The sequence below is a fragment of the Pteronotus mesoamericanus genome, unplaced genomic scaffold, assembly GCF_021234165.1.
Source record: "Pteronotus mesoamericanus isolate MK-2021 breed Mesoamerican mustached bat unplaced genomic scaffold, CSHL_Meso_final contig_68, whole genome shotgun sequence".
In the NCBI taxonomy this organism is placed as follows: Eukaryota; Metazoa; Chordata; class Mammalia; order Chiroptera; family Mormoopidae; genus Pteronotus; species Pteronotus mesoamericanus.
Window position 1 is genome coordinate 23,884,851 of NW_026555234.1, and position 27,375 is coordinate 23,912,225.

At 37.5% G+C, this 27,375-nt stretch overlaps 1 protein-coding gene across 2 annotated transcripts in view; it reads left to right on the forward strand.

Moving 5' to 3' along the window:
• The window catches only part of KLHL5 (kelch like family member 5), a 63,576-nt gene extending 38,806 nt beyond the window's left edge, over window positions 1-24,770 (forward strand). For both annotated transcript variants that reach the window (XM_054582049.1, XM_054582048.1), the window contains exons 6-11: window positions 257-443; window positions 5,703-5,927; window positions 9,531-9,693; window positions 15,469-15,681; window positions 19,858-20,029; window positions 24,354-24,770. In XM_054582049.1, coding sequence (XP_054438024.1) covers window positions 257-443; window positions 5,703-5,927; window positions 9,531-9,693; window positions 15,469-15,681; window positions 19,858-20,029; window positions 24,354-24,410 — 1,017 coding nt within the window. In that variant the 3' untranslated portion in view covers window positions 24,411-24,770. The remainder of the gene's footprint in view (window positions 1-256; window positions 444-5,702; window positions 5,928-9,530; window positions 9,694-15,468; window positions 15,682-19,857; window positions 20,030-24,353) is intronic.
• Window positions 24,771-27,375: the final 2,605 nt, after the last annotated feature.

Here is a 27,375-nt window from a genome sequence, read left to right on the forward strand (position 1 = left end):
TTAAAAAAGCACCAGCTTCCCTATGCCCCAGAGATAAGCACTGTTAAGATTTAGAGCATACCACTTATCCTCACAGTTTTGTGGTTTTCAATGAAATTTAAAATGTAAATCTTGTAAATGTCACATATTTCACTTTAAAATAGATGTCCAGACTTTTTTTTAAAAAATGAGATTATTTCCATTTGTGAACTATGTAGTTTATCCTTTTACACTTAACATTTTCTTGGTCATTCAGTGCTCACTTTTTCTTTTCTAGTTCCTGGCAGACATGGAAAATAATGCACTTTTTCGGGATGATATAGAATGTCAGAAACTAATTATGGAAGCAATGAAGTATCATTTATTACCAGAGAGACGGCCCATGTTACAAAGTCCTCGGACAAAACCTAGGAAGTCAACTGTTGGTACATTATTTGCCGTTGGTGGAATAGATTCAACAAAAGGTATTACATCTCTTATTGGGGAAAACAGAAAAAAAATGAATTTGAAATAGTAATAAATATGGCCGAAGAGCTCTTTGGAGAAATGGCTGGCTCTAGCATTGGGGTAGAAAAAGTACAACATAAGCCTAGAACACATTGTAGAGCAGGAAAGTAGGAATTGCTCAAAGAATGATGGAGACAGGTCAAGGATCTCAGTCTGTAGAGGCTACCACTGTCCAATCTAGGATAATTTCAGCATCAAAGTAAGTAAAGATTGTAACCTAGTAAATCAATAAGTGTTCATGACCACACTGATTCAAATGAAGAAGGGAGAAAGGAAAGCTCTTCCTTATGATAGGAGAATGCCAACAAATAAATATAGAAGCAAAGATAAGATTAAAAAAATCACCATAAGACAACCATCATAATAACAACTGATTTAGTCAAGAACCTCAATGGATGCTGAGACTAGTAGGTGAAAGTTTGGCAACAGGATATTTAGTCTCAAAGGATCTCCCAACGACTTGCTTATTGGTTATAAAGGGTAAAATAATATTTTTACAGTGGAGAGACCTACCACACAGCACCTTAACCAAATATTCAAAGATCATACTGCCAGTAATGAGACTAACCAGCAGCATGTGCATTTTATAAGATGCACAGAGAAGAGCTCAGTTGCACATCTGTGGTGTTTATGCAAAAAGTGTATAATATGAATTTATTCACAAGGAAAAGACTAATCCAAGTGGAGAGATGTGCTATAAAATAACTTGTCTGTAGTATTTCAAAACATCCATGTCAAAAAATGCAGAAAAGATTTAGGAATTGTTTCAGGCTGCAAGAGATTAAGGAGACATGACAGCTATTACAATGCATCATCTTGGATTTTCTTTTGCTATAAAAGACATAACTGAGACAAATGGCAAAATCCAAATAAGGCCTGCAGATTAGGTAATAGCATTGTATTAATATTGATTTATATTCATTAATTTATATTGATTCATTTACATTCATTAATATCTCAGATTTTGGTGATTGTATAATGTTTTTTAAGAGAATTTCCTGTTTTGAGGAAGATGCACTGAAGTATTTAGGGGTACAGGGGTATCACTTCTGCAATTTACTCTTAAACAGTTCAGGAGAAAAACCCATACATACATAGAAAGAAAATGTAATAAAACATAAACAGCTGGGAAATCTGGGTCAAGGGCATCTCGAAATACTTTGTACCATTCCTGCAACAGTTGCTGTTAATAGTAATAATGATAGAACAAACACCGTACATACTGACTACCAAGCGCAGGTGTTGTGCTAGACGCTTTCTGTGTGCTTTCTCTCAGTATACATTAATTTCTTCCTCTGAATTCTAACAGTCTGCAATCCCCTAACAATACCTCCCTGACTTTGGCTTCCTCTTTGATCTCAGCTCATTCTACTTTTCCCCTCCCTCCTTCTGCTTCAGTCCCGTTGGCCTCCTTGTTCATCTGACATGCCAAACATTATTGCCCTGGCTATTCCTCTCATGGATGCTCTGTGCCTTGATATTGGAAGGCTTAGCAGAAATTAGCCACTCAGATCTCCTCTCAGATGTGAAAGAGGATTTCTATGACTATCAGTAGCAACCTCTTGCCCATCACTTTCAAATATTTTGCTTACTACTTTCTATCTCTTTACCCTGCCCTGTGTTTCCTAATAGCACTTGATACATTTGCTTATGATCTGTCTACCTCTTCCCCCAAGTAAGCTCCAGAACAGCAAGGATTTTGTTGTGTTCACTAACATTTTCTCAGAGCCTAGAAGTGTGCCTTGCACTTAGCATCAGTAAGTATTTGTCTAATGTATAAAGAGTGTCCTTTCCCATCTTTTGAATTACTTGTATGGCTAATGCCCTTGATGCGTTAATCATGTCTGAAGGTTTCTATGTGACATTTCTAAGGCATATAAAAATATGAGCTCTTACAGAAAGTCTTATATTGTTATTTAACTCTTAGGTTTATGGAGACAAAGCTAGGTATAGATATAGATATGTGGATGTTATTCCATATAACATAAAGCATAGTGTTATGTATGTATAGATGCTTAAGTTCTAAATATAGGCTTGGTGACTAAACAGTACAGAAATACACAAAGTAAGATCACTGATTAGAGTTATAGTATAAGTAGTAGATCTCCACGGTGCAGATAATCAATCTGCAAAACTAAGTATTAAGTATCCACTGTGAACCTGGAAGTGGTGCTTAGCTTTGTAGTCATTCCTACTACTGCTTATCTTTCCCTCCCCTTTTCAAGGCTTTAACTGTTATCCCTATGTTAATTATACTCTCTAAGTTCAATTTTATTCTTATGTGTCCAGCTTGCATAAAATATACTGTTTTATGTTCAGCTTACATCTCAAACTCTGTGTGTTCAGATTTTCTCGGACCACGTCTCCCATACTTGAGAACTTGGATTCATAATTCATTGTTCTTTGGTGAACACCAACTCTGGCTCATATAAGTAGATAAGAAATTTATTGGAAGGCTATTGAGAAACAGGCAGGAACTACATCTTCTTTATAATTCCTACTTAAGATTTTAAATACTAGGGGCAAGCATCCATTTGACTATGTTTAGCTCAGTCCTGGACCCTGAACTTCCAAAAACAAAAAAAATGCCTGTGTCTTTTCAGCTTTCTGCAAGGTGGGTCCCTCCCTCTCATCAAGACCCATACATACAGTGTAACATTCCCCAATCCTGGGAAGGGAACTCAGTTACCAAGTACCCAAAGTAGACAATATACATCTACTGTTGCCCCCACCCCCACCCCTTGTCAAACCTTAAAATCTGCGGTCCCCAAATGACTTCTTTCAAATGGGTCTTATTTTTCCAAGTTTCCATTGCTATCTTTCTAATTACAGTTAGCCTCCCAGTAGGCCACATATTTTGATCATGTTAACTTATGTTGTTAATACGTGCTAGGCATTATGCTAAGCACTTAACCTGCATTATTTCTTCTTAACAGCTACTCTCAGAGCTGACTGTTATTATTGCACTCGTCTATAGGTAAGGATATTGAGACAGAATTTAAGTAACTTTCCCAGGATCACACAACTAATTAGTGATAGAGAAAAGTTCAGTCATTTTGACCCTGGAGACTATACTCTTAGCTTTTCTAACTCTTGTGTTAACTTGCCATTACTCTGCTCAAAAACTCCAGCAATTTTTATTTCTTACCACATAAGGTATAAATTTCTTTTTCAAGATTTCAAGTCTTTCTTGTAATCTGGCCCTTGTAGCTTGACTGACATTATTTCTAAGTCTTTCTTAACAAGCAAATACTCCAACCTTCCATTCTCTTCAATCTGCCTTCCTGGGCCTTACCTTATTCCCAGTGTCTTCATAATGAAAAGCTGTTCATGTTAGTTAGGTAGTAGTCTGATGACTGGGTTCTTGATCCCTTCTGTTTAGTAAAGAGCCCTACAAATAAACTGGGGATGGATCTAAATAGCTACTAAGAAAATATTAGAATGTATTTGTGCCTACTATTTTTAAAGGTTAATTCTTCCATGTAAATTGGGGGAGTTCTAAACTTTTTCATAGAATTTTGCAGTTGGTAGGATTTTGTTATGCTTTGATATATATTATTAAGATATCAATATGTTTCAGACAATGTTTTTAGATTTTATGTAAGAATTATGCTTGATATTAGCAAAAGAATTTTTAGTTACCATTTTATAAGGCTATGGTACTGTTTAGTGAACTAGATATAAAGAAATAAATTAAAATTAAAATTAAATAAATATTTCTTAAATCCACTAGTGAGGAGAGATGATTGGCACTGTCTTCTTATTTAATGAAGGAAGTTTTTAAGGTCAAATATAGAGTCAAGAATACTATTATATAGAATAATCTGAGTGTAGGAGTAAAATCTCCTTATAGCTAAAAGTAATAAAGAAATATTATTCAAATTCAAAAATATTTCTAAACAGCTGCTATATACAGTGGAGTCGATTATATAGCCCTGTGAGAATATAGAGATAGAAAAAGACTTGGTATTTATTTCAAATAACTTAAAATTTTTATAGAGTAAATAATAAAACTACAATAATAAGAAAACATGATAATATATAATAAAACTATTTCTGAATTTTAGGAGATTATCAGTAGTACTAGTGCTCTGATGACCTAATTTTAACAAATACTTTAGGATAAATGTTCGTCCTAATTGTAAATCTATAAGAATAGCACTGATGGCATGTGGTATCGGAAGTTTAGAAGAGGGAAATAAAGTAGACACTAATCAAACTCTTTGTAATGGGGGGCTGGGTTTTTTAAGAGGAGTGGGGCTTCTTTCCCCCTTAGCTGCACTGGTGTCAGTTCATCAAGACAGCAGGAGTTCTTTCAATCTTCCAATTCTTAAAAAAAATGTAGATGTCGCCAGGCAGTTACCCCCTAAACTTGGCACACTCAGAGTTCCCAAAGCACATGACCCACACGTACGCTCTTGCCGTCCCTGGTTGCAATGGAATGTGCATCCTCTCCTTCCTCCTATGAAAACCAGCCCCTCACCTGTGCTCTGATGCTGCCCGTTCCTGCCTCTCAAGGTCCCATCATGTCATGTATTTTCAGTTTCTTTCCTTATAACTAAATCCTTCCGTTACCATTTAAGCAAACTCAAGTTTTTCCAATTTTAAAAGTAAAATAAGACAAAACATCCCTTAACCCATCTAGTAATGCCCATCTTTTTCTCCTCCCTTTTATAGCCAAACTTCTCCAAAGAATTATCTGCATTCCTCACCTTCCAGTCCTCTCTCAACCACTCAAACAAGGGACACTTCTTAAAGTCACCAGTGGCCTCTATGCAGCTAAATCTAGTAATACTTTTTAGTTGCTCTCTTACTTCAACCTCTCAGTAGCATTTGATACTGTTCATAGTCCTACCTGCTATAAACTTTCTTCCTTTGGCTTCTATGACATTAAACTACCCAGCTTTTCCTCCCACTTCTAGCTATTGCTACTCAACCTTCTTTAACAGATAATTCTTTTTCACTCGACCCTTTAATACCAGAGCGTGGTGTATGCCATGGAGAATAGTAGGAGATGTATGCCCTGCTGCATGCCCTGGAGAATATTAGTAGATGAGGTCGGGGATATAAGCAGAGGCCAGATCATACAAGGGCTTATTGGCATATAACAAAAGTATTGTTGTCCATGCTACTAAAAGTATATTTTTGTGTGATTATTTCATAAAATAATCATGGTGAACTTTTTATTTACGTAACTTTTATATATAACCATTAAGGAGCAACAAGCATTGAAAAGTATGATCTCCGTACAAATATGTGGACTCCTGTAGCGAATATGAATGGGAGGCGGCTACAGTTCGGTGTTGCGGTGTTAGATGACAAACTGTATGTGGTCGGGGGAAGAGACGGACTGAAGACTTTGAATACGGTAGAATGCTACAACCCCAAAACAAAAACTTGGAGTGTGATGCCTCCTATGTCCACACATAGGCATGGCCTTGGTGAGTATAACTGCACAGTTGTTCATAACATCATGCATTAGGGTTCCACGGCATTTTTACATTCTGGACCGGGGAGAAGATGAGTGTGCAGCTGCTAAGTCAGCAGCAGTCACCAAGCATCCCTGCACACAGTCTGTTATGGGGGAAGCAGGAGCAAGAATACAGGCATATGCATACTTGTATATGTGCAGCTAGTATAAATAAAACCATGAGTTGTTTTTGTTTTTTAAATCCAGAGGATATGTTTATTTGATTTTAGAGAGAGAGGAAGGAGCAGAGAGAGAGAAACATTGATGTGAGAGAGAGAAACATAAATTGTTTGCTTCTTGTGCGTGCCCTGACTGAGGATCAATCCCAAAACCTAGCTTTGTGCCCTGACCAGGGATCAGACTTGCAACATCTTGATGCATGGGGCAGCGCACCAACCAGCTGAGCCACCCAGCCAGAGCAAAAAGCATGGATATTTTAGGGTAGCAGGATAAACTGACAGGCCACTTTGGATATGTGTGTTTTGTGTTAACAATTAGTATTATCTAACCTAATTGAAATACTATTTAAAAATCTATGTTTTCTATGTGTATCCCATGGTTTTTAAGCAGAAATGAGTAAAACCCAGAACAATTTGAAGGTGACACAGAGAATGTAATGATAGAGACTTTTCCTTTTGCATTTAATAATTCACTGAGTGGACACTGATTAACATGTGCTATATGCCATAGTCTTTGCTCTGTAGGTATGCAGAAATGTGGAAGATACTGTCTTTACCCTCAAGAAACTGATGGCTCACTTTGAGATGATAGAGAATTTAGGGATCTTGTATCACATGACCTCTCTTTTCTCGTAAGAGAAAGAACAGATGAAATAGAAAGAATTGTTTGATGAGAGCGAAGGAGGTGGAAATAAAATTACATGAGGCTTGAAATATGTGTACCACCCGGTTTTTGCTGTATAACAAACCACTGCAAAACTTCAAGCCTTAAACCAACCGTTAATTTAGTTCACGGATCTGCGGGTTAGGCTGTTCTGGTCTGGGCTGTCTCGGATAATCTCCGCTGGGTTTTCTCTTCAATCTGTGGAAGGCTGACGGGTTGACAGGAGGGCCTCACTCACATGTGCAGCGGTAGGCAGGCTGTTGGCCTGGGAAACACAGGCCACAGGGCCAACGCCGCTAACGGTTCAGCAGTCTAGCCCAGGCTTTTCCACGTGGTGGCAGTCACAGGATTTCAAAAGCAGCAAGCGAAGGCAAGGCCAGTGCACAGACACTTTACAACTTCTGCTTGCATCATGTTTACTAACACCCCACTGGCCAAGACAAGTTACATGGGCAAGCCCCCATTCAAAGAGCAGGGAAATAGACGCGTCCTCTTGATGGAAGGAACTGCAGAGTCACATTGCATCAGGGATAGGAAGAATTTGTGCCATGATGTCCATTTATTACATTTTGAAAAAGGCTTAAAAATAGTTGCAATGAAGAATTCGATAGGCCATCATAAAAGATGAATTTGAAAAATAGATGAGTAGCAGTGAAGGCATAGTTTGGATAGCATAGCTTTCTCCAGTACTCAGTTTATTAACACTAAACACCTGAGTAGAGGATGCCCCAAAAAGCCAGTGCAAATTACCAAGGCATGAAGATACCATCTAGGTAGTGGTAGTGAGTACAGTAAAAGATCGGAGAGACAAGGAATTCTACTAGTTGCAATTAGGTTTCAATGAGAGGTGACCTTAAGTTTCAAGTTGGGAAGTAAACCAGAAGGTCAGGGCTGAGGTGCAGGGAGGAAGCTTAAAATTAACTATATCAAATTTAACAAAGAAAACTGTAAACATTACCCTTATATCCATAAAATTGCCTATTACATAGGCACAGAATATAGGAAGAGATATCTTAAAAGTAGCATAAATGAGACATAAAATTTGGGTCGACCGTAAAATTCAGGGACAATATTGTGATTCAACTGCAAACTTTCCCCTACTGTAGGGGAAAGAAACTTAATTCTAACTTAAGGTAAATTCTTACACATACGGTACATGGAATGAGAATACCCATGATCCAGCCGTTTTGTGCAGACTAGATTGTGCATGGAATGCTATCGTTAGTCCCAGGAACCCTACAAAAGACTTTATTGAACTGCAGCAAGTTCAAAGGAGAATGCTCAAAGTGTCTACTTTAAGTCTTTATTTCAGATATTTGCATCATTTAAAAACAGCCTTGTTCTTATTAAGTTACCTTATAATAAATGTTTCAAATTTGAACTTCTAAAAGGAACTTTTACTTAAGAATAACTCCTTTTACCCTTTTACATATGGGAATTAAAGATTTCATTTGAAAACGTGGTTCTGCTGCAAATGTTTCTTTTCAAAGATGCTGCTTAAGGTGTTCAACTAGATGGAACCATTATTTTTTTCTCCCCGTTCTTTGATTAATTATATATACATACACATATAATGGGGTGTATATTACATATAATTGAAACTATAGATATGTAGGTGCGTCTACAATAGCCAATACTGGCAGGGCATAAAATGAGTGGAATAATATGTTAATTCAGGACATATATGAATGATGAATATTTGTATCTTATCTGGCCATGATTTCACAAATTAAAATGTATTTGTATTGCAAAATTTGTGTTTTGACCTTCTAGTGACTCATTTATATCTCACCTGACTGTGATCACGTCACACCTCATCTCAAAACCTTCCCCTGGCTCTCTGTCCCAGTTAGAATAAAACGCAAAGTCCTCGCAGTAGCCCCAACCACACTGCATGAGCTGGCTGCGCACTCTCCTCACCTCCCACACTCTACGCATCACTCACGCTGCCAGCCACGCTGGCCTCCTTGCTGTATCGCAGACACACGAAGCGTGGCGTGGGGCCTTTGTACACACTGTTCCCTTTACTGCACCGTCTCTTCCCCCAGATATCTCCATGTCTGGCTTCCTAACTTCATTTACATGTTTGTTCAAATGTCATCGCATCTGAGAAGTCTCCCCTTGACTCACTCTGCCATTAATCAATTCAGTTTTCCTTCTTAGCATTTAACAACCCCCAAAATATATGGTTTCTGTTTCCCAATTAAAATATGAGGTCCATGAGGGCAGAGCCCTTATCTGTTATGTTCTGTTAAGCGCCTGGCACTTAGAAACTCAATAGATAATTTGTTGAAAAAATGAACAAATGAAGCTGGTTCAGTTCCCTGGTGATGATTCATCAGTAGATTGTGCTATTAAATCTAACTGCAATAAAAATATCATGAATTTGAATGAATAGGGGGAAAGGAATAAAAATGCTTTCTCAAATATGTCTTAAATCCATATTATTGAAAAATGTTTTAAATATGGGAACATGTACGTTTTGTGTAGTTTTTAATAACTTTCCACTGTATGACATTAAAACATGGCCTCTGAAATTTCTATGACCAGAGCTATAGTGCTCTCTCCCCCCTCACTCACCCACCTCTCTACTAAGAAGAGCTGTGAGTAAACCAGAGATCTCTATCATCAATTTTTTGCTTAGTTAAATTTACATGTTTAAGATTTATTGTACTTACACTTCAGTTTAAATGCCATTTTTAAGACATTATTTCTTCCTGTCTCCTTGTAGGTGTGGCCGTACTGGAAGGCCCCATGTACGCAGTGGGAGGGCACGATGGCTGGAGCTATCTGAATACCGTGGAAAGATGGGACCCTCAGGCTCGCCAGTGGAATTTTGTTGCCGCTATGTCCACCCCCAGGAGCACCGTAGGTGTGGCAGTACTCAGTGGGAAGTAAGAAAATACCTAAAGTTCTATTTAAAACACAATAAAGTAAATTTATTATGCTGTATCATATCCAACTTAAAAACATATATAAACCACAAAAGAGAAATACTTTGAGTGATGTAAACAAGTTTTTAAAGATGGAGGTGCAGTTAAATATGGCTCGCCTCCTTGCGCAACCGCATCAAAATTACAATTAAGTTATAAACCAGTGGTCACGCAGCACCGTCAAAAATCAAGTTGAATGGAGGTCCAACAACTACGGATCTAAAGAAACCACATCTATCCAGATGGGCAGGAGATGTGGAGAGGCGAAGACACAAAACGGGTGGGTCCCCACACCCACATGTGGTGGATAGCAATTCGGGAGGGATTATCTCAGGAGCAATGAGTCCCAGCCCCAGACCAGGCTCCCCAGCCCAGGGTTCCAGTGCCAGGAAGATAAGCCCCCATAACTTCTGGCTGCAAAACCAGTGGGGATTGAGTTGGTGGAAGAAGCTTCTGGAGTCCCAAGCAGTTCCCCTTAAAGATCACGCACATGAACTTAGACTCACTCCCTCTGAGCTCCAGCACCACCAAGGTAGCAGCTTGAAAGGCACTAGTGGCATGCAGAGAGGAACTGAAGTGCCCGGCAGCAGGGCGTACACTTTGCCCACTCCTGGCACTTCCCTGAGGCTCTGCCCCACCCAATTATGGCCTGCCCCCAGCCCTCCTACCTCTGGCTAAGCAGCCCCAGGCCTGACACTAGGAACAGCCAGCTTTGGATCACAAGGAACTGCCAGCTGCAGATTGCTTTGTGGCTCACACTCAGTGCCCCGGCCAGAACACAGGTTGCTGACCCTGACTCCACCACTCAGGAAACCCCAGAGCCTGAGCACTCAGTGGACAGCTGCAGACCACATCGGAGCACCACCACCCTGCCCCCGCACTGCTGATCCTCCACAGAGGACGTAGGTTGATGGTCAGTGGTACAGTCAGTTCTTGCAGCTGACTGGCCTGGGTAAATTCCTCCCATAGACCTGCCAACAGTAATGAAGGCTCAACTACAAGAGGAAGGTGCTCTTAGCCCACACACAGGGTGCACCTCAAGTACCCAGTTTGGGTGATAGGACCCTACAGGACACACTACCAAGACAGAGTCATAGAAGCTCCACAGAAACAAACACAGGCAGGCTGCCCAAATGAAAGAACAGATCAAAATTCCAGAAAAAGAACTAAACAAAATGGAGATGAGTAATCTATCAGATGCAGAATTCAAAACACTGCTCAAGGAACTTAGTAAGGACCTTAACAACATAAAAATGATCCAGTCAGAAACAAAGGATACTCTAATTGAAATAAAGGACAATTTACAGGGACACAACAGGAGAGTGGATAAAGTTGTGAATCAAATCAATGATATGGAACAGAAGGAAGCAAAAAACAACCATTCAGAACACCAGGAAGAAAAAGGAATCCAAAAAAACAAGGATAGTGTAAGGGGTCTCTGAGACGACTACAAGCATACCAATGTTCACATCATTGGGGTGCCAGAAGGAGAATAGAAAGAGCAAGACATTGGAAATCTATCTGAAAAAGTAATGAAAGAAAAATTCCTTGATTTGGTGAAGGAAATAAACATGCAAGTCTAGGAAGCACAGAGATTCTCAAACAAGATGGACGCAAATGGGTCCATACCAAGACACATAATTAAAATGCCAAAGATTAAAGATAAAGAGAGAATCTTAAAAGCAGCAACAGAAAAGAAGTTAGTTACCTACTAATTCCTATAAGTCTGTCAGGCAGTTTCTCAAAAGAAACTTTGCAGGCTAGAAGGGACTCACAGGAAATATTCAAAGTCATGAAAAGCAAGGACCTACAGCCAAGATTGCTCTACCCAGCAAAGCTGTTGTGTAGAATGGAAGGGCAGATAAGGAGCTTCCCAGATAAGAAAAAACTAAAGGAGTTCATCATCACCAAACCATTATTATATGAAATCTTAAAGGGACTTGTTTAAGAAAAAGAAGAACATCAAAACTATGAATGACAATAAACACACACCTATCAACAATTGCATCTAAAAAGCAAAGCAAGCAAGCAAGAAGAACAGAGACAGAATCATGGATAAGGAGAGCATTTTGATGGTTGCCAGATGGGAGGGAGAGTGTGAGAGAACAGGTGAAGAGGTGAGGGGACTAAGAAGTACAAATAGGTAGTTACAGAATAGCCATGGGGATGTAGAGTTCAGTTCAAGAAATGGAGCAGCCAGAGAACTTATATGCATGACCCATAGACGTGAACAGTGGTGGAGGGATTGCCTGAGGGAGTGGGGGTTGCTGGGTGGAGGGGGGCAAGTGGGGAAAAATTGGGACAACTGTAACAGCACAATTAATAAAACATTTTTTTTAATTTTTAAATAGGCCCTTTTATAAGAGGTCTAAATATAAATGTCTCTACAGTAAGCTGACACGTGCAGCCTTTTTGAAGACTGTCCTGCTACCATTTCGATGCAGAGTTTAGGCACCCCAAGAAGAGTGTTCTTATCAACCAGCATATTGCTAGGCTTGCTCTGACAAAGTAGCAATGTTTTAAACTATTTCCTTGGTTTGCATTATTAGGTACATAGTCATAATCAGGAAAAAATAGAAACTATGTTTTTTTTAAAAAAAAAGCATGCAGCAGATTGAAAAAAATTGATTATGCATCTTCTCTCTACCATTCTCTTGTGATTTAGAATGAATCATTTCTCTGTACCTCCATTTTTTAATATCTATAAAATGAAAAGCCTGGATTAACTACTGTTTTTGTTATTTTAATTTATTTTACAATACTTCCTGATGCAGTACGTAGTTGCTTCTTTAAGGAATAGCTGTTTCAATGTCTTAACAAGTTTCATTCTGTATCTTAAAAATTTCGAAGTGTTAAAGTTTTTCTTTCTACCATGTTTGACCGAAAGAAGTTCTATTTAGGCTTCCATCACTCGGGCTACGGTTAAGGTGCTGGCTGACACTATAGAATCTCTCTTTCAAGTATGTCTTACAAAAACCTCATACTTAAAGCAAATGGAGATTCAAGTTTATTATAATCTTTAAGTTCATTATAAATTTAAGTTTATAATATTTATTTATTATAAATTTCAATGTAGAAAAATAAGTCTGTTTTCAATATTATTTCTATGTTTTGTTTTGGAAGTCCAGTATGAAGATATCCTGATTCACAGATAAGCTGAAAATAGTAACAGTTATTTTAACTACTAGAGCAATTTAATTGGAATCTCAGGAAACTTCAGTTTAACTGTTCAAGTAGTTTGCAGATAGGAGAAAATTTTTTTTCTAAGTTTAATCTGAAATAGCATCTACCAGCTGTTGGCATTCTTGATCATAATTTTAACAGTCAGGCAAGACCTAATTTTTAAAGTTAGGCAGGGCCTACATCTTGCATTTTAAAATATTTAGTACAAAACTATCACAATTTGACATACTGTTTCTTTTTTTATTCTAATAGGTACTGCCATAGTAAAGAAAGATGTGTTCTGAATCTTGCATGATATTTAATTAAGCCAGGTGGTATTTTTGAAAATTAAAACTGCTTTTTAAAATTTGAATTTCAAATGAACCATTTTTGGTGACCCCCTCAAGTCCTCCGCAGAATCCTGTTCTTAGGACACAGTTTGAAGACCATTGCGTGAGATAATGACTCTTCAGAAAACAGTACCAGTACAATTTATCCCTTAATATTAGCATAGTATAAATGTTGTTTGTACGTCTGACATTTTCTAAAAGAATGCAAATAGAGACAGAATTTGCATTCAAACATTTATACCATATTTACAATGTGTAAGGTACTGTTAAAAATACTTTAAATGTGATCATTAATAATCCTCTGGGGCAGGGCTTCTAGATTTAATGAATGATGAAATTCAGGCAGGTGCGTGTTAAATAATTTGTCCATGGTCCCAAATGGTAAGTGATAAGTGGCAGGACCAGGATTCAAACCCAGAGAATCTGGCTTCAGAGTTCATGCTTACTACAGCACTTCTCACAGGAAGACCCATGATTCATTGTGAAGAGGGTAAGGTGCCTTGAGGCCTACTGGAGAGAGAGAGAGAGAGAGAGAGAGAGAGCGAGAGAGCGAGAGAGCGCACGCACGTGCGGGCATGTATTTTTAATTAGTGATACTTTCTAATTGTTGATGCCTTCTAATATTCTATGATCAATTATTTAGATAATTATTCCATCAAGTGTTGATTAAAATTAGAATAGTTTAATATTAAGAATACTAACACAAAAAAGTAGTTTTTAACAGAAAAAGTTTCAAAGAAATTTAAATTTTTATATCACAATATAGCTTAAGCTTACAAGATATTGCTAAAACTGTATATTGAAGTTTAATGCATGGTCATCTTACTTAAAAACCACTTTGAGTGGCATAGTATACTTTAAATTTCACAAGTATGAAATTAAAATTATGAAATCTATCTTTTAAATATGCATATTAACCAAATATAAATATTTAGTGTTTTAATGGGCACAAATTTGGTACAATTCAAATATTATTTCTTGAGACTGTAAAGATAGTTAAATATTAACTAAGGCCTCTATAAATTAAAGCTGTATTACCTTTAGTATTAGCAATGAACTGAATTTATTATTCTTTTAAAAAAACTAATAGAAAATATCTATGAAGAGATTCCCAGGTAAATAGTAAGTATAAGATTTTGTGCTGAATAAAAAATATTTAAATCTTCAAATAAACAGGGGAAAGAAAGGGAAGGGTCAAGTCAGGGCCATGTATAAAGGACCCCCATGGACAAAGCCAATGGGGGGGAGGATTGAATGTGGGATGTGGGGGGTAGGTAGGGCAGGGGGGAGCAATGGGAAAATAGGGACAACTATAATTGAACAACAACAAAAAATTAAAGCAAAATAAAATAAAATATTTTACATATATTTAGAGTAAAAGACTTTCAAATTAATACTATATATTAATTGATAATTAATAAAATCCATCAGGGCAACATTTAGCTCATTAACGTACCACATGTATTTTAGATAACTCACAGTACCCTTATCTGCAGTAATTTAAATTAATGGAGGATCACTGTTTATATATAGTAAATATTAATTTATATACCATGTTTCAAGCTCTCCTTTTATTCTCCTATGTTATTACTACAAGTTCATCCCAGATAACTGTTCACTGTACAACTGCTCATTAATATACGTATGTATCCTGGTTCTGCTTCTTAGTGGGTGACCCCATTCAAGTCTTTTAATCTCCATGAGCCCCAGTGTCTTCGGTTATGAAACACAGATACAAATGGCTTCTCACAGTGTCACTGTGGCGATTAAATAAAATACACGTAAAGGGCTTTACCTGTGGTAGGTGCTCAGAGAAGGTTAGTTTCTTTTATAACGAAGTCCTATTTTATTTAAGAAATAAGGCGTGGTTTCTTTATATATCATATTTTCTATATTCTAAGACACATTTTAACATCTCTAAAAATGCAATGCATCTTACAGTCAAGCGTGATGTATCAAACAGATGTCAAACAGATGGCAGCTGTGAAACAGTTGTCATTGCTTTCATCTGAGCTTGTTTTCTTTTTTTATGTATACGTTGTGATATCCGATATATACATATATGTCATTTAATGGGTAGCATATCAGTTTTCTAATGAAACATGAATTGACAGTGTGTCTTATAATCAATAGCACTTTAAATTCAAAGAAATACCATTAAGAATAACCTCTTTGTCTCAAGCATAGCACTATTTCTTCATCGTTCTGTTTGTTCTTTTTATAGACTTTATGCAGTTGGTGGTCGTGATGGAAGTTCTTGTCTCAAGTCAGTAGAGTGTTTTGATCCTCATACTAATAAGTGGACACTCTGTGCACAAATGTCAAAAAGGAGAGGGGGAGTAGGAGTAACCACCTGGAATGGATTGCTGTATGCTATTGGAGGACACGACGCGCCTGCATCCAGCTCGACTTCCAGGCTCTCCGACTGTGTGGAGAGGTAATTTCTTGTGAAGGAAAACTAGGAATAAAAAAAACAAGTATAAGCCTCTGACGCTTTCGGGAAAATTAGTAATTCTTTATTGACATCTACCTCATGCAGTTTTCCTTAGGAGTTTTATAAATACTGGATTGTCTGCTCTGGCAACCTGCCAGTCTGTCGCCTCAGAGCCTCCTCAGGTTCTTCTCTCATCTAGTAACTGTCTACGTAAACTGATCTTAGAATTAGAATTGGTTATATAATTTATTAATTGAATCATAGGAAAAAACATTCATTGTATACCATTGTGTACTGGACACTGTACCTAATAAAAGAAAAGGAGCTCCATGAATTGCAGAGATAATGAATTAGGGGCTGGAGTCTCAATGAGAGAAAAGGAGCAAGGCATTTCTAACACATTTGGATATAAAATGAAATAATAAAATAAAAGGCTCATGAAGCTTAGAAGCTTTATCAAGTCATCCAGACTGGCCTCATGAGACTCAAGTGTGGGACCAGGTAAAGAAACCTAACATCAGTGGAAGATTTGTACAGTAGGTCAGGCTTCATTATTTGTGTTCAGTCTAGTACAAGGAATAGAGAAAATTGAGTGGATTTAGACAAGCCAATAGAAGCATGTATGAAAGCTCCAAAGCAGAAAGGAATATGACTCATTCAGAACCTGAAAGGCAGGCACTGTAGTCACAAAACAGAGTGATGGAGAGAGTGGCAGGAAAAGAGGAAATATGAGGTGGAGGCAGGGGCAGGTCATGTAAAGTATTGAGGCTTTATTAAGAATTTGGGGGACTTCCAGTCAAGAATTTGGGGGACTTCCAATCAAGATAAAGACAAGCTTCGCCCCCTCGTGCACCACAGAGAGAATTACAACTAAACCTCAAAACAAGTAACACCCATAACTGTCAGAAAATCAAACTGTATGGAAGTTCGGCAACCAAGGATTTAAAGAAGCCTCACTAATCCAGATGGGTAGGAGGGGTGGAGATGCTAAACAGGCAGAGAGGTGAGGAGACATGGTGTGGTATGGAGGACCCTGTCCCGTGGAGTCCTCCAATTTGCTGCGGATGAAATAACAAGTCATCCCAGACAGCAAGTGCTGTCAAGGAAAGGGGAAGGCGATTCTCTCTAATGGAGAATGCCCTGAGTCCTTCTCTGAAGTGACTTTTATTGAGAATAATATACAGCATGCATGCAAAGCTTATCAATCAATGCCTAAAGGCTGTATTTACAGAAAACAGAGACCATGGATAACAGTTGAAGGAACACAGAGATTTGCCTCAGGTCGGGGTCTATAAGACATGCTGACATCAGATGGTCTTAAGGTATGGCTCCTGAATGTAGGAATTCACTCCTGTTTGGAGCTCGAGCATATGGTTTTTCCTTATCAAGGCAGTGCAAAGCAGAGCAAGCTTCAGTGGATACAATGCATTCTTTTGGCCAGATTTCCCACGGGAACCCTCAGTGTTAGCATCAGATCATATCTGCCTCCCAGCGTTCCCAGTTTTCTGGTCAAGACTTAAAACAGGCCCTTTTTCAAGGTGCTACAATTCCTCATACCACACAAAGTGGTCCCCAACAATGTGGCGTGGACAGGCGGTAGCAGTGGTGGAACAGGCAGTCCGACATACACATGTGGTAGATAAAAATCAGAAGGGATACTTGGGAACAAGTGATCCCAGCTCCAAGCCAGACCACACACCCCAGGGTTCCAGCGCTGGGAAAGCAAGGTCCCCATAACTTCTGGCTATAAAATCCAGTGGTGGTTGGGGCGGCGGAAAAAACTGCCAGATTTTCAAAAGACTCCATTTAAAGGGCTCACATGGTTTTAGAACGTCCACAAACCCATCCACTCTGGGATTCAGCACCAGGGCAACAGCTGGAAGGGCACCTGTCACATATGGGGAGTGGGTGTAGTGACTGGAAATGGGGTGAGCACCAGGCACCTCCAGAAGCCAGGCAGCAGCACTGTCCCCTCTCTCAGCCCTCCCCCAACGCAGAGCCACAAAGTAGCGAAGCAGGTTGTCCCACCCAGATGATTACCTAAGGCTCCACCCCACACAATTTACAGGTACCTTTTTTACAATAAGCCACATTACTAAGACAGGGAGTCAAAGCAGCTCTACTTAATATACAGAAACAAACACAGGCAGGCTGCCAAATTGAGGAGACAAAGAAATATGGCCCAAATGAAAGAACAGAACAAAATCCCAGAAAAAGAACTAAATGAAACGGAGACAACCAACCTATCACATGCAGAGTTCAAAATACTGGTGATCAGGAAGCTCAAAGAACTCATTTAGTACAACAACATAAAGGAAGAAATGAAGGTTAAACTAAGTGAAATAAAGAAAAATCTACAGGGAACAAGCAGTGAAGGAAAGGAAACCAGGATTCAAATCAACAGTTTGGAACATAAGGAAGAAATAAGTAATCAACCAAAACAGCAAGAAGAAACAAGAATTCAAAAAAACAAGGACAGTGTAAGAAGCCTCTGGAACATCTCCAAACGTGCCAACATCCAGATCATAGGGATGCCAGAAGGAGAGGAAGAAGAGCAAGAAATTGAAAACTTATTTGAAAAAATAATGAAAGAAAACCTCCCTAATTTGGTGAAGGAAATAGACATACAAATCCAGGAAGCGCAGAGAGTCCCAAATAAGTTGGACCCAAAGAGGACCACACCAAGACATATCATAATTAAAATGCCAAAGGTTAAAGAAAGAATCTTAAAAGCAGCAAGAGAAAGGCATGTCATTACCTACAAAGGAGTTCCCATAAGACTGTCAGCTGATATATCAAAAGAAACTTTGCAGGAAAAAATGAATCAGCAAAAAGTATTCAAAGTGATGAAAAGCAAGGACCTACAACCAAGATTACTCTATCCAGCAAAGCCATCATTTAGAATTGAAGGGCAGATAAAGTGTTTCCCTGACAAGGTAAAGCTACAGAAGTTCATCATCACCAAGCCATTATTACAGGAAATGTTAAAGGGACTTACTTAAGAAAAAGATCAAAATTATAAACATTTAAAAGGCAACAAATTCACAACTATCAACAACTGTATCTAAAAAAAACAAACTAAGCAAACAACCAGAACAGGAACAGAATCATAAATACGGAGATCATTTGGAGGGTTAACAGCTTGGAGAGGGAGGGGGATCATGCGGGGGGAAGGTGTAGGGATTAAGAAGCATAATTGGTAGGTGCAAAACAGACAAGGGCATGTTATGAATAATATAGGAAATGGAAAAGCCAAAGAAGTTATATGCATGACCCATGAACATGAACGAAGGGGGGAGTTGCTGGAAGGGCAAAAAGGGAAACATTGAGACTACTGTAATATAATTAATAAAATATATTTTTTAAAAGAATTTTGGATTTTAAAGAGCAATGGAAATTTAATGTATATATGTGTTATTTAATAAATTAGAAATAACTAAAAGGAGAATGAAAGTGAAATGAAGGTTTGTTGGTGACAGTGATTGCTTTCTGTAAAATAATAAGCAGAGTTGGGTTTTTGGTTTTGAGTGGGTTGGTTTTTGTTTTTTGTTTTTTTTTTTGAGAAAGAAGGAGTGTCACACCTGCATTTAACCTATACTGGGGAGCAGACACCTCAGACTGCTTATTGCATGTTATAATCCAGGACAGGAATATGGAAGTTTTTATGCACTTTGCCCCATAAATTACTGCAGGCTCTCCATTGTACTGCACACAGTGAAAAGGTGTTTGTTGACATAGGAGGTATTAGAAGCAATATAGGTCATTCAAGCATGTATCCGATCTTAGACACACAGCTTTAGGCAGTTCTAGTAAACATACTTCATGAAAGGCACAAGAGGGTCCAAAAAGGAACAGCTACCATAATTGAAGCTGCAAGTTATCTTATGTAGATTTTCACACATTGATTTTCTCAGATTTTCAGTAGGCAATTTAAAACCTTAAAGCAGTTTTCAGTATTTGCATTAGCACTTTTGAAAAGTTTTAGTGTTATGCATATGCTGAATGAATCTAATATTTTAAGTAAAAGTTTTCAGGAAAATATTGATATTCTCTAAATTTTGTTCAAATGTACTTTACATAGCAAATAATAAGACAAAATATAGGCTTAAAAAACAAAACCATTTTTACATAAAATACTATGAGAACAAGGTCAGCTCCAGTTCTAAAATTTTCTTTCAGATATGACCCCAAAACAGACATGTGGACAGCGGTGGCATCGATGAGCATCAGCAGAGATGCGGTGGGGGTCTGTTTACTCGGAGACAAACTCTATGCCGTTGGAGGGTATGATGGACAGACTTATCTTAACACAGTGGAGGCTTATGATCCCCAGACAAATGAGTGGACCCAGGTATGTCATTTCATTTTTCATTATTCCACTTACTCTGTTTTTTAAAATATTTTTAATTTAAGTATAATTGATATACAGCCTTATATTGGTTGTTTAGTTTGAGGTGTACAGTATAATGATTGGACATTTTTATGCCTTACAGTGGGATTGCCTTACTAATTCTAGTAATCGTCTGTCACCATGTAAACTTATCAGTGTAGTAGTGGCTCTATTCCCTTTTTCTTTTTCACCCGTTCCCTCACCCTCTCCCTTCTGGTAACCAACCATCATTTTGGTCTCTGTTTATGATTCTGTTTTTGTTTTGTTTATTTGCTTATTTTTGTTTTATTTTTAGATTCTACATATAAGTGAAATCATACAACATTTGTCTTTCTCTGCCTTATTTCACTTAGCATAATATCCTCTAGATCCACATATGTTGTCACAAATGGCAAGATTTCATTCTTTCTTATTGCTGCACAGTATTCCTGTGTGTGTGTGTGTGTGTGTGTGTGTGTGTACATCTTCTTTATCCACTCTTCTATCAGTGGATACTTTGGTTACTTTTATATCTTGGCTATTGTAAATAATGCTGCAATGAACGTGGGCTGCATATATCTTTTCAAATTAGTGTTCTCATTTTTTTTTCTGGATAAGTACCCAGAAGTAAAACTGCTGGATCATGGATTATACCTATTGTTAGTTTTCTTTTTTTTTTAAAGATTTTATTTATTTATTTTTAAAGAGAAGGGAAGGGAAGGAGAAAGAAAGGGAGAGAAACGTCAATGTGTGGTGGCCTCTTGCATATCCCTTACTGGGGACCAGGTCTGCAACCCAGGCATGTGCCCTAACTGGGAATTGAACTGGCAATCCTTTGGTTCACAGGTCAGCACTCAAACCACTGAGTCACACTAGCCAGGGCTATTTTTTTGAGACATCTCAAATACTGTTTTCCATAGGGGCTACACCAGTTTGCAGTCCCACCAACAGTGCACAATGATATATCTGATAAAGACTTGATATTTTATTTATATATATAAAAATAATACTACTATACATAAAATATATATTTTATATAATATAAATATATATTACATATCTTATATATGTGTGTGTATACACACATATACGTATGTATATATGTATATGAAACTCAAACAACTCAACAAAAAAAATTCAATCAAAAAATGGGCAGAGGATGTGGAAAGACATATCTCCAGAGAAGACATACAAATGGCCAACAGACATATGAAAAGATGCTCAACATCACTAATCATCAGAGAGATGCAAATGAAAACCACAATGAGAACCACCTCATACCTGTCAGAATGGCTATTATCAAAAAGTCAACAAATAACATGTGTTGGCGAGGATGTGGAGAAAAGGGAACCCTCGCTCACTTACTCTATTTTTGTTAAAAGAATTCTTTCAGTAAAACAGATCCTCTCAATTTTGTCCTATATCAAAATATATAGCCTCATGATAAAGTCTTCTCTTAATTAAATATAAGGGAACAAGAGGGAATGTTTAATTTTATAACATACTTAAAATCCAAAATTACCTTTTAAGTGTAAATTAATACTACTCAGACAAATTATTATTAGTTAGCCTGCCACCATTTCCTTGCTGGGAAATTGATGAGATCTTGTAGCATTGCTAGAGCTGATAGGACAACAAGAAGGCTGTAAGAAAGGGAGGGGAGATTGTGGAAAATCAGAAACAGAGATAGTAGTCAGAAGAATTTGAGCTGCTTACCCATACGTGACCAATAACTTTTAAATACTCAAGCCACTGATACTTGGATACTTGGGAGCAGAACACATGGCTGGTTATAACCTAATTAAGATGGTAATCCTAAATTACATTAACAAGCAAGAAATTTGACTTGCAACTTTATTAATAGAAAGAGTTCCAACTGTGTCTGTTTCTGGGAGGACCTAGCACTTCTAGGAATGATCTTTTGAGATCTTTCTTTTCATCATCACCAATAACAGAATCAGGAGTTTTGTGCCCCAATACAGTATCTGGTACATAAAATTCAAATGTTTAACTGAGCCAAAGTTTTCTTACAAGAAGCAATGGTAAGTACTGTTAGGAAATGAAACTTAGGAGAATCTCAGCTATCATATGCCATAGAACTTAACAGCTTTGGTGGGTACAGTCCGCATGTGTAAAGAGAGAACCGCAATGTAGAGCAGTTGGCATGAATGAAGCGCCCCATGGCACGGGCAGTGGGTGGTCTAGAAAATCAGAGAGAAAAAAGAAAATGGTGTTGAGAGGGCTTCAGTGAAAAGAAGTTGGATTTAAGCAAAGCCTTAATGGATCCAAATCAAAAAGGTAGGAAGAAGATTGTGTGAAAAAACATGAAAGGTATAGCACTGAAGCAGAACTGCGTGGGCTACATTGAGGAGGTGTGGGTGGTTGTAAGGATCGGTGCTTGAGAAGAGCAGACGTTCTTATATGGGAGAGAAAGGGCGGGGTTAGGGTGGAGGTCTGTGAGGGTCAAACTAAAGAGTTTGGTGGTGAGAAGCCAGCAGAGACTTTGAACCAAGAGAGTGATGCAATAATAAAAAGTTTACGTGGCAGCAGTTGGGGACAGGATGAGTTTGGGTCAGAGATGGAAGTAGTGAAGGCTTGAGTGAGAGCTACAGGATTTCATTAGAAATTATGTGGTTCCCGCCCATCCGCCTTCCACCATGGCAGCAGTAGTTGTGCATGATAACCAGGAAACCCAAAACAGGACCGGAGAATCTCTTTCTCTGAGATGCTATTTGATTTAAGCCCTTAGGCCAGTTACAAGGAAAGCTGTTGGCCAGGATTTGAGACTTGTTATCACAGATAATTAGTAATTCATGCTGAATCACTCTGTATCAAAATTAATAATCTATGACCACATAGCTATTTTATGGGCATGCCTCCTCTATTACTATTTTAAAGCACCTAAATATGAACTTATAACCGTAGTATCTGAAAAATAAATGTTGTCATTCAGTGTTCCAACAAATGGAGGAGAGGACATTTGCACAGGGAATGAAGTGAGATTACAAAGCCTTAAGCCACCCCCGACTCCACCACTCCACTACCAGCCTTGACCAAAAGCAGGAGGGGCCTGCATTGTATTTAATAAATTCTCTAAGCTAAACTTTCTATCTGGTTGTCATGACAACATGTACTATTCACAGTGTAGAGACTTAGTGTATTGGGTGTTTTGAGAAAAGCTGCTAATTATAAGCAGATGCTTTGAATTTAATGACTTAGAGGTCACTCCTAGAATATTGTGAGTAGATAATGGCATTAAATTAGATTATTTGTTCAAGGACATATAAGAGTGACCAAAACAACTGATTCAAATAGAGAATAACTGAGAATTCTCTTATAATTGAAGTATGATGAAGTCTTATTGGTACAAAGCAGACTTTCTTAGTACTTTATATTACTCACTCTCCTAAATGCTAATGTTTTATTTCTCTTAGGTCAAGTGCATAGATTCTTACTACATTCAAAGTAGTCCTTTGAAAACTATTCTTACTACACTTTTATTTTCACTATTAATTGCTTACTGTCTAGGGTACATTTTTTTAAAAAAGGAAAATAAGTGAGAGATTTAAGAGTTGTTCCTTATCCATAATACATTTATCTTCTCCACTTAGCACCCCACCCTTGTCTCTCACTGTCATAGAGTTTATTCAGAGGTTTGTTCCCACTACTGGGAGTTGAATGGATTGCGTTTATTATCTGTGTACTCTGCTGAAAGGCAGTGGACTGGGCTGGCTTCTCAGTTCTTTGGAGAAGGCCGTTAATAAGGGGAAGTTCCTGCCCCCTCTGGAGGAGGCAGGTCCCCCATGTGCAGTTACTCTCTCTGAGATGCTTCTCTTACAGAGCCTCTCAAGATAATACTTGATCTTTTCTCCATACTGCTCACAAAGTTGCTCACATCTGTATTGTACATCATTTTGCCCAAAACATCGTGCTTCATGTAGAACAGTTCCTGTGCTATTAAAAAATACCTTTTTCGCAGTATATATAAATTTTGAATCATTATGTTGTACACCTGCAATTAAAATAACTTTATATATCAATTATATCTCAATTAATGAAAGAGAAAAACATCACCTTTAAAGAGAAGTGACTAACATGTAATTATGCGATGTACCCATGTCAACTGGGGTGTCTGTGAAAGTTTGACATCAGGCACGGGGCTTGGGGGAAGGACCAGGCCAGCGGTAGGCCTGGGGCAGTCGCTCTGCCAACAAGCATGGACTGTTGCAGTGTTTGACTAACTGGTCTGGTATCATCAACATTTTACCTACAAATCCAACATATATGTCTTCTTGTTTCTTTTTAGGTTGCTCCTCTATGCCTAGGAAGAGCTGGAGCTTGCGTTGTGACTGTAAAATTATAATTTAGTGCTTTGGTTTCCAAACGAAGATATCCTCTTCTTTTACCAATTTAGTACATTTATCTTACTATCAATGGATACATTTTTAGTAAATTGGCAGTGCCACATTCCTGGGCACAAAGTGCCTGATCCGAAAGTAAAGATTTTAAATAAAACAAGGGAGGATGAACCAGAATCACATACTTTTATGTCTTAGTAAATCAAAACTATAGCTGGTAGATTATGAACATACATTCCTCATGTAAAATATGAGAACACACACACTGCTCCTCAACACAGCCCTGTGTTAATTGGGGGTTTCGTTTCTTAAAAATCAAGCACATTTTATTCACCTAATCCAGATTTCTTTTATTGCAGTGCAAATATACCAGATAAAACTTGTAACATTATCTTTTGTAACTTTATCATATATGTTACAGTAATTTTTATTCATTTGTTTGTTTGTTTGTTTAACCACAACCACTCTGTTAATGATATCCTAAATACTATGCCATTTAGTTTTTTCAAAAATAGCTCTACTATATGGGCTTTGGTTGTAGATTTTATTTCTAAAATTGGGTTAATCCAGTATATAAGAAAAACATTAAAGAGTTTATAATGACCAAGTAAAAGCTTGATATGATCATTGGGGTCTATTTAAATATTCATCCTATTACATCTAGATTCACCAAGAAGCATGTGTTATGATATTCTCAAATTGGAATTGAAACATGGTATTTTGCATTAAGATATGCAAATTTATGTAGAGAAAATAAATGTTATATGCCCTGTAATGTTCCTTCACCTAACAAGTATTTAATTATATGAATTTGTTTTCTTTTATAAGAGATGTTTTGATATTGTCTTTTGATATTGACGAAACTGGTTGAATATTCTTAAGTTTTCAAATCTGTATTTGCCTCCCCTGCCTTGTTTCTTATGTTTTGCCAGTTAGTAACCCTTTGTGCTTCTTCATAATCAGTTTCGGGGGAAATGGGCTTATTGAATGTTTGAAAAATAAGTTTAAAATGTTTATTACCCAATGTTTTGTACATTTGTAAACTCTAATTACATATATGAATGTTAATACTCTCAGTGAATTGTTTCTTGTTTGCAAAAATTCACTGGGCAGTAACACTTTATGATAAATCCTTTAAGGTATAAGTCATTAATTTATATCTTAATATAAAAATGAGTATAATCTAAATGCCCATCTTTTAAAATACAATGTTATGGTTAATGTGTTTTTGAAATTTATATCAGGGTACCATTTATTTTAGTTGTTTTCTTTAAAAATTAAAACAAACTTCTTTTTAAGCCAATTTCAAATGTTCATGAAATGTTTCTATATTGTTTCTGCTTTGGAAACCAAGAAACTGAGTACTTCTATTCCCCCAAATAAAACCTATGGCTATTTTACTTGTGTGGCTGCTAAGAAAATAATAGTGATAGTGACAAATACATTAATATATTTATTATATTATAGATATGAATTAAGTTATTTTCCTGACAAGGAGGGATCAGCTGTGGAGTGTATTTTTGTATTTAGGGGAAGGGAGAGAAGAGGAAAAGGTATAAGGAACAAAACAAAGTTTTCGAAAGCAGAAACATGTCAGTACATCATCCCCTCTGTGGCGGCTTAGAGCTGTGATTTAAAAGGAAGTACTTGGACATGTACCATATTTTGCCGTGTATAATGTGCACCTATGTTTTTGGTCCAAACTTTCAGGAAAAAAAAACTTTCATTTTAATTTTTTAGTTCAATTTTTTATTTATTTATATTTAGAAACAAAACTGATTATCACATTCCAGGGTATTATTTTGCATACAGATATCATTTTTGTTTTCTAGAGTTACACTTTTAAAAATAAGAATAAATAAAAAATTAAAAACATTTATATAGCTATGGAATTAGTACTACTCATGTATAATGTCCACCCTTATTTTCCCCAAAAAAATTTGGGCAAAAGAGTGCACACTATACACGGCAAAATACAGTACTTGTGGTCATTCCTTTAAACACGTAGCATCTCTTGTTCCCTGTGCCCACAGTGGAGCAAGATTCATCTTAAAGTAAAGGAGCTATTCCCCTAAGAATCTTCCCTTCTTTCCAGGGGTGTCCAACAGGCTGCATGCGGCCCAGAATGGCTATGAATGCGGCCCAACACAAAATCGTAAATTATACGCAGACCTTTTTATTTTGCTCATCAGTTTTTGTTAGCGTTTTTATATTTAATGTGTGGCCCAAGACAACTCTTCTTTTTCCAGTGTGGCTCAGAGACACCAATGCATATGTGATTCATGAGAACAGTCCCTTGGATTTTCTCTCTCACCAGAGGGCCTCTCTGACGCAGTTCTGTAGTCAGTGGGACCGGCTCTCCTGGATATGAGTAAAGAGAACCACTTCTTTTCTAGTGAGAGAACATTTGCTAAACATTCCTTCTTCTCCTAGTCCAGTGTCTATTAAATCTAAAGGAAAATAGGGCTCTTCCTGTATCCATCATCCAACATTGCTGCCTTGACTTTTTACTATTAGTCTCTCCAATAAGATGTCTAGTTGCTTTTTATTTTAACCCCAATTAATGACCATAGTATGAAAAATAATACTTGCTAACAATTTTTGAATGCTTATTATGAACTAGGAACCAAGTTATTGCATGCGTGAATGCACTTAATCGTCATAACAGCCTTATGAGGTAGGTTCTATTATTCTTTTTACAGAGGAGGAAACTAGGGCACAGGGAGGTTGGCCCCAGGTATAGACAGCAAGTGCGGGCAATCTGGCTCAGGAGTCCACACTTGCCATTCCAGCTTCTAGGAAGAAAAAGAGAGGTTAATTTTATGTGGGGAATCATTCATTTTAGTCAAAAGACAAATGAACTTCATGCTTTTTAGAAGTAAGATTTATACCAGTCACACTCCTATCAGAAAATTTTGGTTCCTTAGTATTAGGGGAAAATTTTGCTTAAATATCTTATGGAATTTTATA